This window comes from Thamnophis elegans, chromosome 9, assembly GCF_009769535.1.
Source record: "Thamnophis elegans isolate rThaEle1 chromosome 9, rThaEle1.pri, whole genome shotgun sequence".
In the NCBI taxonomy this organism is placed as follows: domain Eukaryota; kingdom Metazoa; phylum Chordata; class Lepidosauria; order Squamata; family Colubridae; genus Thamnophis; species Thamnophis elegans.
In genome coordinates, this window is record NC_045549.1 from 450,310 (window position 1) to 463,493 (window position 13,184).

General features: G+C 59.4%; 1 protein-coding gene across 2 annotated transcripts in view; it reads left to right on the forward strand.

Moving 5' to 3' along the window:
• SFXN5 (sideroflexin 5) overlaps positions 1-13,184 on the forward strand; it is a 49,506-nt gene that overhangs the window by 21,561 nt on the left and 14,761 nt on the right. For both annotated transcript variants that reach the window (XM_032223753.1, XM_032223754.1), the window contains 7 exons: positions 1,802-1,855; positions 2,283-2,339; positions 3,135-3,200; positions 4,407-4,497; positions 5,330-5,445; positions 6,504-6,589; positions 10,863-10,980. In XM_032223753.1, the coding sequence (XP_032079644.1) occupies positions 1,802-1,855; positions 2,283-2,339; positions 3,135-3,200; positions 4,407-4,497; positions 5,330-5,445; positions 6,504-6,589; positions 10,863-10,980 (588 nt within the window). The remainder of the gene's footprint in view (positions 1-1,801; positions 1,856-2,282; positions 2,340-3,134; positions 3,201-4,406; positions 4,498-5,329; positions 5,446-6,503; positions 6,590-10,862; positions 10,981-13,184) is intronic.

Below are 13,184 nucleotides of genomic sequence, written 5' to 3' on the forward strand. Positions count from 1 at the left end.
AGCTCCGTTTCGCAAGCTGTAAATGATAAACTGGAACCCCTTGTCATAAAGCAAAAAAAAATGATTTTAAATGTTACATTTTAATTTTAACATTTATGCCAATTGATCTGTGAAATGTAGTGACATAATTGGCAGCTTTCTCAATCCCTGTCTGAGTTTTCAACTGAGCATACTGGGAAGGAAGGAAGGAAGGAAGGAAGGAAGGAAGGAAGGAAGGGGGTGTTTTGAGGATGGATGGAGGCTGGGAACTCCCTTCCTTCCTTCCTTCCTTCCTTCCTCCTCCTTTTGTATTCTCCTTTATTTCCTCCCTCCCTCCTTCTCATTCCTTCTTTTGTTTTTTCCTTTTCCTTCCTTCCTTCCTTCCTTCCTTCCTTCCTTCTTTCTTCCTCCTCCTTTCTTTTTCCTCCTCCTCCCCCCTCCTCCTCGGGGCTCCAGTTGAAGCAGATGTGAAGCTAAGACCGTCCAGGCTCCTGGCCTCAGCTGACCTCCCCCTCAGAAGCCTCCTGTGTTGTGGCCCCCAAGGGCAGCCCTGGGAGATCCTCCATTCATGGCCGAGGGGCGGGGGGCATGGCCCACAGATGCATGGCCCACACAAGGTGTCAGCAAGGCAGAAAGCCCCGCCGGTTGAATTTCAGCCTGCCTCGCCCATAGTGCCGGAGGCCTCTGAAGCCAAGCAGGGCTGAAGCCTTTGTCTCCGGGGAGATCCACGAATGCGGGGAGGGGTTGGGGGGCTTGGAATGGCTGCCTTTCTGCCTCTTCTGTTGTCTTCCTCTCCGCCAGGAACAAGCCAGGAAGCCGCAGTTTTTGGCAGCCCCTGGCCCAGACGGAGGGATGACGCTTAGCGTGCCTCTTGCAGGCAGCCCCTTGCCCACGTCTCTCCCCCCCCTCTCTCCCACTCATTTCTCTCCCTGCCTCCCCCCCCCTCAGGACCCACCTGCCCCTCAAGGAAAAGAATTAGGGGAGGGGTCTCCCACTTGGCCTCTTTAAGCCCGGAAGACTTCCTTGCTGACCTGTCGGCTGGGGAATTCTGGGAGTCCGCCAGGCTTAAAGTGCCCAAGGTTGAGACCCCTGATCTAGGGTCAGACAGTCCTCGGCTTACGACCGCAGTCTGGACCGGAATTTCCATTGTTAAGCAAGGCAGTTAAGCCAGGCCTGATTTTATGACCTTTTTGCCCTGGTTGTTAAGCGAATCACTGCAGTTTCTAGGCGAATCACACGGCCCTGGCTCTCCCCGTTGGTTCTGCCGTCAGAAGGTGGCTGATGGAGTCCCTAGTGGCCGTTGTCTGACTCAGGGACACTGCAGTCTTTCTATATAGGTGCTGGTTGTAAGTGCGAGGACCACTCGTGAATAATTCTAAGAGGAGATGCAGCTTTGAGTGGTCGCTAAGCGGATCATTATGAGCCGGGGGTTACTTTGCAGATAGATGAACGTTTGAAGGCTGAAGCCTGAGGGGGCTGCCGACTTACCCTGGAGGGAGCCACCTCTCCCCTCCCTGCTGGCCCCCCAAAAGGCAGCATCCCCCAGGTGGGCAGAGCCTCTCTGCACCACCCCCCCGAGCCTCGGGGGGGGGGGGAAGCCAGCGGGAGGGGGGGCAGGGAGCAAGGGTTTGACTGCTTCCTGTAGTCCAAAGCCAGGGTCCAGGGGAGGGGCTCTGCCTGGGGAACAGCCCCTCCCTTTTCTCAGGTGGCAGGCCCACCTCCCTTTTATGCCCAGGGAGCCTTGGGGGCCCCCCCGGAGGGGCTCAGCCTGCCTGGCGTTTGCACCTTCCTTGTTTTTGAACTCCCCCCTTTCCTCTCGCAGGTGGTGGGTCTTCTACTGCCAAACCAGACCCTGGCCTCCACCATCTTCTGGCAGGTAAGGAGCCTGCGGCCACCATCGGCTGGAGAAAGAGCCTCTGCCGGCTGTGGGGTTTCAAGCAAGCACCCCCTCCCCAGGCCCTTCATTCATTCATTCGTCCCCTGTGCCACCCCTCACACTCTGCCAACTGTCCTCCTTCATGAAGGTTGCCCCCATTCTGCGCCTGTCTCTTGATTGGTTTCTCTGAGAGAGGCAGGGCCTCTCCTGCGTGTGTTTGTGTGTGTGTGTGTGTGTGTGGTGAAAGAGAGTTCTTTCTGAGCTCACCTGGAAGGGCTACTTTTGGCCGCTCAGCCCCCTCCTATTCCCCCCCCCCCGTAGAGGTTCTGCCCCCCGGGGACTGTCGGCCTGGTGCGTGTGCTGATCCTCTTCCCCCGCTGCCTTCTAACCAGGGCTCCCTCCCTCTCTCCCCCCCCTTTCTCCTTAGTGGCTGAACCAGAGCCACAACGCCTGCGTCAACTATGCAAACCGGAACGCAACCAAGGTGAGGTGGGGGGTGGGGGTGGGTCTCCGGCTTGGTTCCCCCGGCCCAGATCACCCTCCCGGGGTGCAGGGAGAGCTGCAGCAGCTGGGACTGGTCAGCACATCACCCCCTGGCCAGAGGTCCAGATGCCAGGGCACTCGAGACCCCTCTGCCAACCTTTGGGCTGGGCACAGCATCTGCCTGTCTCTCGGGGAGGTCAGGGCCTCCTGGCACGTTGCCAGCTCTGAAGGGACCCCTCTGCCCCTCCTCCAAGAGCCCACCACCCAGCCGGCCTCCCCTCCCACCCTGCTGGGTCTCCGGCCCCAGAGTCCCCAGCTGAATAGCCAGAGGATTTCGAGTGGGGCCCTGCTGCCCACAGGCCTCCCAAGTGGGGCTGGGAAGAGCTGTTCACTTTCGTCAGGGGGCTCTCAGGGGCTGCAGACAAAGGGCTGGGAGGGGCTTGCCTAACCCTAACACACACACACACACACACACACACACAGAGGGTCTTCGTTTCCTGCTTGTGATCTCAGGTGCTGCCTTCCTTTAATCAATCACAACCAAAAGAGACCTTGGAGGTCTTCTAGTCCAACCCCCTGCTCAAGCAGGAGAGGTCATATTATTTCAAATAGGGGGCTGTCCAGCCTCCTCTTCAAAGCCCCCAGTGACGGAACTCCCACAACTTCTGAAGGCAATTTCTCTTCCACTGGTTAATTGTCCTCACGGTTAGGAAGTTTCTCCTTAGTTCCAGGTTGATTCTTGTTTGATCCGTTTCCCTCCATTCTTTCTTCTCCTCTTCCTCCTCTTCCTCCCCAGCCGTCACCGACCTCCAAGTTCATCCAGGGCTACCTGGGGGCCGTGGTCAGTGCCGTCTCCATCGCAGTGAGTGGCCCTTTAAGCCTTCTTCTTCCCCCTCTTCGGTGGTTGGGGGAGTGAGAAGCAGCAAGAACCCCCCGCCCACAGCCTGTGGAGTGAGGGTCCCCACAGGGCTGGAATGGGAGGGGCGTGAGGGGGTTTGGGCACCCAGGATCTGTGGGGAGGAAGTGCTTTGTTGGTCTTGGGCTTCCCCATAGAGGTGGAGGGGCCCCCAAGACGGCCCCTCCCATCTCCAGAGTTTCAGCCAATCAGCAGACTCAGTTTTGGACATATGGAGCGGGGGGGGGGCAAAGCCGGCTCGGGAATTCTGGGAGTTGAAGTCCACAGGTCGTAAAGTTGGCATCGTTGCCTACCCTTGCAGTAGACTGACCAGCGAGACGCTGCCAAGGAGCCTTTGCCCAGATTGACCGCTCTTCCATCCCAGGGTCCCGGCCCCTTGGTCCAGCTCTCCCACCCGCTTCTCATTTCCCCTCCTCCCGCCGGTCACCTGCCCCGCTCTGCCTCTCAGCAACACCATTTCTCTGGTGAAAGTGCCCTGCGGCTTTCCCCCGTCCTCCTGCCCACCTTGATAATTGTCTGCCAGGAGCTGCTCGGATGCGTTGATAGTCTGCGAATCCCCCACCAGCATCTGCCGTGGAGCAGAGGGACCCCCACCGGCCTGGCTCCGCTGACCACTTAACACCACGAGGGACCCGTGCTCGGTTTCGAGGCCGGCCGGGCAGGGAGGATCCGCAGCTTCGGCCTTGGCTGGGCCGTCCTCTGGTTGAAGCCGTCCATCCCCCTTCTCCTTGGGAAAGGAAGTGGATGATGGGCTTTGCAAGGGGAGGGGTAGAATGGAAGGTTCCTAGTCTGCTGGCCCATATAATCTGACGGGCCAAGGGGGCTTCCTTGCCAAGAGCAGAGGCCACGTGTCTTGTGGTTCCCCTTGCCACACTTCTGTGAGCGTTGTCTTCTGGTTAAACGTGGTGCCCTGATGCCCAGCTGAATCTCGGGGGAGCCTCTTCAGGGTTTGGGGGGCTTCAGCGAGTCCCCACTTCTCCTCTCACTACCTGCCACCTTCAGAGGCCCAGGAAGGGTTTGTCTTCAGCTGAAGGGCATTTAGCAGAGGGGGTTGGGGGGGGGGAGAGGCAGAAGCAGGAAGACCCCTCTCTCGGATGCCCAGCACGGGAGGGTCTCGGGCCCCTGACCTTCCCTGGCTTCTTTCCCCTGCAGGTGGGCCTTAACGTTCTCATCCAGAGAGCCAACCAGTTCACGCCGGCCACCCGGCTCCTGATCCAGAGATTCGTGCCGTTCCCTGCCGTAGGTGAGACCCTCTGGCCTCTCCCGCAGGCTGGTGGTGCCTCTCGGGTCCCTGGTGCCCCCAGGCCTCAGCCCAGCTGGAGGTATCGCGGTCTTGGGGGGAGGCGATATCTAGCAGGATCAAGCATTCCCCTGACCCACCGACGGCTGATGTGCACACACACAGACACACACACACACACACGAGACCCCCGCCCTGGGCTTTGCCAGGATCACTGCAGGCAGCCCTGCCTCTGCTTCCCCTGATTTTATGGCCCGGACCCCCAAGGCTTCCAGACTGGGGCCTCCCAGACTCACCCTGTGGGGTGTGAGGGGCAGGGATGGGGCCAGGCAGTGCCCGCTCCCCCCCCACTGACCCCCCCCCTACTGACTCTGGGCTGTGCCCAGAGCTTTTCCTGCCTCAGCTTGGCGGGGGGGGGATAGTGTTAGAAGGATGGGGGCTGGGGATGCCCAAGATGCTGTGTGGGGAGAGGAGGCACCAAGGGGGGTGGGGGAGCAGAGACAGCAAGCCTGGGAGGAGGGGCTCTGCCAGAGCAGCTGAGGCCATCCGGTGGTTTGGGGGAAGGGGGGGGCTGACATGCTTCCCCCCCCCCCCGTGACTCCATTGGAGACTTTGGGCCTGTCAGGCAGGGGGTGCAGCCAAACTGGGACACTATTCCCCCCTCCAGTGAATGCAATTTCAGCAGGTTCAGGGGGAGGAGAGTTCAAATTCTGGTACCACCTCCTCCCTTGTGTGGGGTTGGGAGCAGTGGGGCAGGGGGCTTTCCCCCGTCCCGTGTGGGGTGGGCTCTCCTTCCAGCATGGCTTTTCAGCTGTTCCTCCTCCCCCCCCCCCAGCGAGTGCCAACATTTGCAACGTGGTCCTGATGAGGCACACGGAACTGGAGGAGGGGATCGATGTCCTGGACGAGGAAGGGAAGGTGGTGGGATCGTCCCGGATCGCGGCCAGACACGTATGTGCCTCCTGGGGCTCCCGGCTGGCCTCTTTCTGCCAGGGCTGGGTGAGGGGTTGAGGGTCCCAGCAGGGCCAGGCCCAGGGTGGGTGTGCAGAGGCTTCTTGGCCCGATCTCTGCTGCTCAGGGAGTGAAGAAGGAGCCCCCCTCCTTTGCCCCTCTGGGAACCTCTCCTGCTGGCCAAGGAGGGCCTGCGCCATTGGGGGGGGGGGCATTCCTCTGCATGTTCTGACCAAGGGGGCTGCAGGGCTGCCCTAAGCTCTGCCAGCGGCAGAGTCCTGGCACTTCTGGAGCCCATGAGAGCAGGAAGCCCCCAGGATGAAGGGTCCTGTGCCCGATTGTGGGGAGGGGGGCAAAGAGGAAAGGAGGCAGGGGGGTTCCTAGCTTCCCTGGCTGGAATTAATCAGCGACCGCCAGCTGTGTCTATGGGAAGATGCTCCAGATGTTTCCCGACTCCCCCCCACCTGCCTGCTTCACCCCCCCCGCCCCTGGTTCAGCCCTTCCATCTGCAGACCCCCCAGGCCTTTCTGCCTCTGAGTATCTCTTTGCCAAGCCCACCTACACAAGGCCCCACGCAACGGATGGTGTCCCTGTTGCCTTTCCCACCCTCCACAAGAGAACACCTGTTCAGCCGGCAGAGGACCTCTGGGCCGGAGACCCCCAGCCTTTGGGAAGGTAGAGCCCCTGCAGCCCCCTCAGTCAAAACGTTGCCCCTCCCCCTGCCCAGAAGATCTGAGCTCTGCTGCACTCACACTTTGCACCAAGGGGGCTGCCCCCATCCCCGAGTTGCTGCCTCCTCCAGGACGTGGAGGGGGGGCACTTTGCAAAGAGCGGGGGGGGGCAGGTGTGGGAGACCCAGGCTGCAACCTGCCAGGGCCCTTCAGAGCGTGGACCCGGCAGCTTCCTGCCCCCGTGGGGTGAGAGAGACCCTGCCCGGCCCCACGCAGGGCTCCTCCTTGTGGCGGGCGAGAGAGGCCGTCTCCGCACCCCAATCAGAGCCCCCCCCCTGTTTCTGGCAAGCGGCGCATCTGAAGCAGCCGCCCACCGTCTCTCCTCAGGCCCTGCTGGAGACGGCGCTCACCCGCGTGGTGCTGCCCATGCCCATCCTGGTCCTGCCTCCCATCATCATGTCTCTCCTGGAGAAGTAAGTGGGGCGCAGAGGGCACTGGGGAGGGGGGGGCTCCCTCTAGGGCTGTAGGAGAGGGAGGGCCCCCCAGGAGGAGGGAGGGGCGTTTTGGGGTGTCGTATTCGCCAATATTAATGCAGAGGGACGTTCTGTTACCGCATCTTCCCGCCACTCTGGTTGTCGGTCAGAACTTCCGCTTTCAGGGCGTCTGCGCAATCGATGAGAAGCTCCTTCGTTTCGGTGTGTTTTTTATTAAATTTGCAGGCTACTCAACTCTGGGCAGCTGCCTTATAATTAAAGCAGAACCGTAAAACGGGGGGATGAAGGAACCAGGCGTGACTGAGAAATGTGCAGTGTGGCAAAAACAATGGAAGAGAACATTGGTAGCTCAGGGTTGAACTGTGGGGGTCCTTTGGTGCACCCGGAGTTTGGTTGTTTTGAAGACCTTTCATTACCTTACTAGGTAACCTCAGCAGTGCGCGTGAGTGTGGGGTTTCCTCCCTCTTTATATACGTACATAGAGGTTTGCCCTGCCAACATTGGTGGGTTTCCTCCTTGGTGGTTCCTTTGATTTGGGTCTTGTTTTCCACCCATTTTGTTTGCCTGGTGCTGATCCCGGCTTATCTTGGTCTTGGCTGCTGGAGGATTCGTGTCCTGCTCTTTCCTTTTTCCTTAGCTTTCTTTTTGTCTCTCTTGAATGGTGTGTACATTTAGTTCATCGCTATGTGTCTGTTGATGGCTGATTTGTCTGAATGCCAAGAGGAATTCCTTAGCATTTTTGGATTTTTGCTCACTGTTTCCTAGTTGAAACCGTGGTGGAGTCTGCCATATATTGTGCAATTAAAGAGTTGTCAGCATTCACACTGAGTAAAAGATACTCTGCCGCATCCTTACAGATCTTCGTCCTCCCCCCATCCCCACCCCCCAGTGTTCTTTCCCGGTCCCTGTTAATGAAACCTCTATATAGCTTGATTTAATTTTATTGAAAGTTTTAAAATTAAAACTGAACAAGAAGGAAAACAAAAAAAGGAAGAAAGGGAAAAATGAAAAAGAAAAGAATGAAGAAGAAGAAACATAGAAAATAAAAAAGCCAGTCTTCTGTACAACTTCTGTACAGTTGCAGATTCACTTCTTTCTCTGAAATTACATTGTGACTTTCTACAAACTGTCCTATCTAATCATCAAAGCCACAGGGCCTCCCACACCCATTTTTCCCCTGGTTTTCTTTTTTCTTTTTTGCAAAAAAACCACAGTCCCCAAAGGAAACATTCTAGTTTCAGGTGTATATTATTCTTTAAAATCCTCTTAATCCCTGTATATATTTGAATCTGGAATTTTCTAGCTCTTTAACACGTCTACCAAGCATGGTAAAATGACGCTTCTCATAACTTTGAGGTGCTTTTATACATTCTAGACCAGTGTTTCTCAACCTTGGCCAGTTGAAGGTGTCCGGACTTCAACTCCCAGAATTCCCCAGCCAGCGAATGCATTCTCCTCCTCCCCCTCCTCCTCCTCCTCCTCCTCCTCCCTTCTAGCACTGGTGAGATTCCCTAGTTTGGGTCACGAAACAGCTGCAAGGAAGCCTCCCAGCTCAGAGAGCCCCCAGTTCCCCATTTCGTGGCTCTAACCGGAGACATGGAGGGCAGCCGTGTTGACTATAAACACGGCTCTTCCTGCCCCACCCGGAGGCTGCCCTGAGCCCCTGCCATATCTCCCGCTCAGCGCCTCCGTCTCCTCTGAGGCACAGGCCGCTCCGGAGCACCCGACCCGAGAAGCCCCAGGCGTCCCGAGAGCAGCTTCCATATGGAAGGCGTTGCAGGCCCTCCGAAAACGCCGGCGACAGCTGCCACATTATGCAGGACGTGAACCGCTAATCAGCCATGTGCTGAAACTGGAAGGACGGTGCGCGTTCAAGCTCAGTGGCACAGCGTGTCTGCAGCACAGATGCCCCGTCTGCACCCTCCTTCTCTCCGGGGCCCTTCGGGGGGGGAGGCTGTGGCTTTCCCCCCCCTCCCTTGGGCTGTTGGAAGGGGCTTCCTGCCTCCCTGAGGCCCTGTCCACAAGAGGAGGGGTCTCCGTGGGGGGGACACCAGCCCCCCCCTGAGGCCCTTGCTGTGAGGAAGAGCGCTGTCTCTCTTGGCAAGGGGGCAGAGGCCACTCGGGTGGCAACAGGGAGACCCCCACTTCCACTGGGTCTCTTCCTGCTCGCTGCTGGGCAGGAGGGAGAGGGGGGCTGCCTCCCATCCCAGTCTTGCCCCCTTCTTCCCAGGCTCCCAAGCATCCAGGGCCCCTTTTCAAAGCTTTCCGGGACCCCCAAGGACTTTTGGGCCAATGCCAGCTGCTCTCCTCTTCATCCAAAGCAGACTCCCCAAACCTGGCCACTTGAAGACCTGTGGAAGTTGCAACTCCCAGAATTGCGTCTGGCTGGGGTATTCTGGGAGTTGAAGTCCACAAGTCTCCAGGTGTGGGGAGCTCTAAAGCAGGTTGCAGGGTCTGCGTTGTGTGGGCTGACTAGCACGGACCACCCCCAGCCAGGATGTGCCACGGAGCATCCAGAGGGCTGGCCTTGATCCTGGAAGCCCTCCTCCCATCCAGGCCCCGGCAGAGAAGGATGCCTGGCCCCTCCGGAGGGAAGGCAGCCGTTCCCATGGGCACTCTGTACAGGGGTTCCCTGTATTCCTGCATAGAGCTGAGGTGGTGCAGTGGTTAGAGTGCAGGACTGCAGGCTCCTTCTGCTGATCACCTGCAATTTGGCAGTTCAAATCCCACCAGGCTCCAGGTTGACTCAGCCTTCCGTCCTTCCAAGGGGGGTCAAAGGAGGACCCAGATGGCTGGGGGGCAGAGGCTGGCTCTGTAAACTGCTCAGAGGGGGCCTGTATAAAGCCCTGTGAAGCCATATATCTCTCTAAGGGCTCTGGCTATCATTTGCTGGAGCACCTCAACCGGGGCTGCTCTGGCAGTTGAGTCCAGCCAGGGAAATCCCCCCTTGGGGTCCTCCCCGCCTCCATCCAAAGCTGACTGGCTTTTGAGGCTGTGCCTGCGGAGACCACGGGGGCAGTTGGGGGGGGCAGAGGCCGGGGCGGGCAGGGCTGGCCCCGACTGGTGTGCGGGATGAGAGTGGCTTGCAGAGACGCGAAGGCTGAACCTCCCTCTGGCTTCACTGTGAGTCATTTAGCCTGAACTTTGCAACTGCTGAGATCTGAGCCCCAATTAAGACATGGCACTTCATGTGATAATTAAGGCTTTTTCTTTAAATCAGGCCACAACGCCTCCTAATGAGGAGGCCCAGCCATTGTCATTTGAACCGGTCCGGGTTTAAAACACCCAGGGTGGAAGTCACACCTGGGAGCCTCACCTGCCAACGCTCTAAATTGGTTCTGCTCCCCGTAGGAGGAGAGGGGGGGCTGCAATTAAGTGGCTGCAAACGGGGTGGCCTGGGGAAGAGGGGCAGCGGCCCAGAGGTGGCGGGCGGGGTCCACTCGGGCTCCAGTGGGCTGCCAGCTTTGGTTGCGAGGGTGCTGGGTGGAATTTCAGAGGGACACCAGTCACCTCCATCAGGTGCACGGACAGAGGGGGTGGGCCCAGTTGTCGGTGGAAGAGGTGCCTGTGGGGGGAGGAGGTGACCACCTGCGTCCTCCTGCCCCGCCTCCGTGGCTCTGGCTTGTTCAGGACCCCCCTTGGCAAGGCCAGCGTGTCTGTGCGTTGCCCGACTGGGGAGGGGATGAGCCCTTTGCCAGAGCTCTCAAGGATGGCGGAGGAGGGAGGGAAGAGAGGTCGTCCAGGCAGGGAGGGGGCAGCAGTGCCTCAGAAGGGCCTGGCCTCCTCAGTGCTGCCCCCACCCTCTGGGTGCAAAGGGTCCTTCAGAGCCAGGGCAGGGTCAGGGGGCGCCGAGAGCCCTCACTGTCTTGTCCATCTTCTCTGAAAGGAGCCCAGAGGGGCAGCCATCTCCACCCCCCTCCTGCAGCTCTGCTGGGGGCAAAGGGAGGCTTCCTGTGTCGGCCGGGATCTCCTCCAGCTTTCTAGTTTGGCCCTGGTGGCTCCTTGAGGGAGGGAGGGACAGGCAGGCTGGCAAGTACAGGAGATCAGGGCCTCCTGGCCAGGGTGGGCGGCGAGGGCCAGACCCTCACCCAAAAGAGGTTCACTTCTGCAGATGGCCTCCAGCTCTCCTCCCCCACAGGCCCCTGGGGGGCTAAATGGCTGGGTCTCCTCTCCCAAGGCGGCTGTGAGCAGGGCAGAGAAGGGGGTCCCTGGGGGGTTCTCCGTCTGAGGACGATACCCGTCTCTCTTCCAGGACGGCTTTTCTGCGCTCCCGACCTCGGATGCTCCTCCCGGTCCAGAGCCTCGTGTGCCTTGCCGCCTTCGGCCTCGCCCTCCCCTTGGCCATCAGCCTCTTCCCCCAGATGTCCCAGGTGAGTAGCACGCTCCTTCCGGTCCCTGGAGGGGAGGCAAGGGGGGGTCTTGTGGAAGGGGCCAAGGACACCCCTGAGCCCTCTCGGTCGACAAAGTGGCGGGCCTGGATGTCCTGAGCCCCAGCTCAGAGCTCCCGTGGGCAGGGGGCTCTCCCGCTGCCTCCCGGAGGGCACCAAGGGCTGCTTCCGTGAATGGGTGGGGCCCTTCAGGAGCCCCAGAGTCTGACTTCTGCTGGCTGGGGGCAGAGGTGCCGCTTGCAGCCTTTGGGGTGGGGGAACGGAGAGTGCGTGGCACCCCAGAAAGTTGTTCTGGCTGCTGCCTCCCTCCACCCTTGAGCCCACCTTTCAAGGCCAAGCAAAGAGTCCCAGGCTCTCTTGGCAGCCGTGGGTCGCAATGTGGCAGGTGTGGCCCTTCCTTGCAAGGGGCCCTCCGTGTGGGGGGGGCCATCCCTTTAACTTTATGGGGTGCTGGGTTTCTTTGCAAATAGCTGCACTTTCCCATCGACCCACGGCAGGAATTGGAGTTTCACCAATATAAGCACTGAGTAAATAATGGGAGGGGGCAGAGGGCCGCCTGCAGATTTGAGAAATGAGTAAATGGTGGTTTTAGTCCAGTGTTTCTCAACCTTGGTCACCTGAAGATGTTTGGACTTCAACTCACAGAATTCCGCAGCCAGCAGAGCCAGCAGAGTTGAAGTCCACGAATCTCCAGGTGACCAAGGTTGAGAAACACTGTTTTAGTCACTCCTCGATTTCATCCATGGAGGGGAGGGGATTTGCCTGTGAAGGTCCCAGTTTGACAGGAAGCGTCTCTTCCTCCTTTCGTGTCTGGGGATCAGGAAGGGCAGCATCAGAGGATGCCTCCCCCCCCCCCCCGCGGCCTTTGCAATGGGCCACCTGGAGTCTCCGCAGGCCTTTCATGAAAGGCTGGGGTGGGGGTGGGATTGGCCGTTTTAATTAGGGCACCACTTTAATCGATCACTTTAATGGGGTACCCAGAAAAGCTGAGGGGAGCCCCCTGATGGGCAGTGGCCGCTCTAAGGCACGTCCACCTTTGCTTGCTCTTCCCTGCAGGAAGTGGGCCTGGGGGAGAGGAGTGAAAACCTGGCCCCTTGCCAACCCCCCAAAGGGGTCTGGGACCCCGGCACCCCAAGGGGCAGGAGGCGTTTGGGCTGCCTGCCAGGGAGCCCCACTTGCAGGACCCCCGAGGCCCTTTCCTGGCGCTCCTGAGACAAGGGCTGGAGGGGGGCAGTGGGGCAGAGGCTGAGCCTGACTGTGTGGGAAGGCAGGGGCCCCCTGAGACCCTCCAGTGCCCAGCGGGGAGGAGGCAGAAAGGTTGGAGGGGCTCCTGGTGGGTCAACAGCTTCCCTTAGCCAGCCCACCTTGGGACGAAAGCTGGGCTAATATGGAAGAAATGGAGCAACAGGATCGTTGAAGAAAAGATCCCACAGGAGGGACAAAATGGAATGTGAATGGAAATAATGAAAATAATTTTTAACTACTTTAAATAATTGAGTTGTGCCTCTGAGGAGTTGGCCGTGGCGCTTTCTCCCATTCCGACTCCCGGTTGGCTCCGATTTCCCAGAATGTCCCGGAGGGCCCCTGATGCTGGAGCCGTAAAAACGGGGCCCTCGTGGTGGCCTTGCAAAAGAGGCCCCTTTTTCCTCCGCCCGGTTCCCCCTGCCAGCCCCCCTTCGCCCCCTGGCTGCCTCATTGCCCCTTTCAGCCTCCTGGGACCCTCCAGGGAGCCTTTCTGAGGACTGATCGATCGATTGACTGATTGGTTTAAATCCTTGGGCTCCCCTCCCCTGATCCAAAAGGGTCCTGACTTGCAGGAGCTCCAGACGAGGGTCTCGGAGGGAGCTGGAAGGGGGGGTGGGACCCTGAAACGCCCAGGCGAGCAGCAGTGCCCTGCGTGATGCCCGTTTCGAGTTTCCAAGCCTTGCCAGTGGGGAGGGGGCTTGGCTGTCCCTGCCGCTGCTTGCAGCAAGGAAGAAACTCCTCCTCTTCCCCCTGGTACCCCTCCCTCTGGGCATCCACAGGTGCCCCTCAGCCCCCCAAACATTTCAGCCTGGCCTTGGGAGGCAGCTGCCTTGCCCAGCCCAGGTTGGGGGGGGGCAACTGTCCCTCCGCAGCCGGATGGACCGGCACAATCCGCCCCTCCACGGATTGGAGAGCAGCTGAAGGCCTGACGCCCCGGGCCC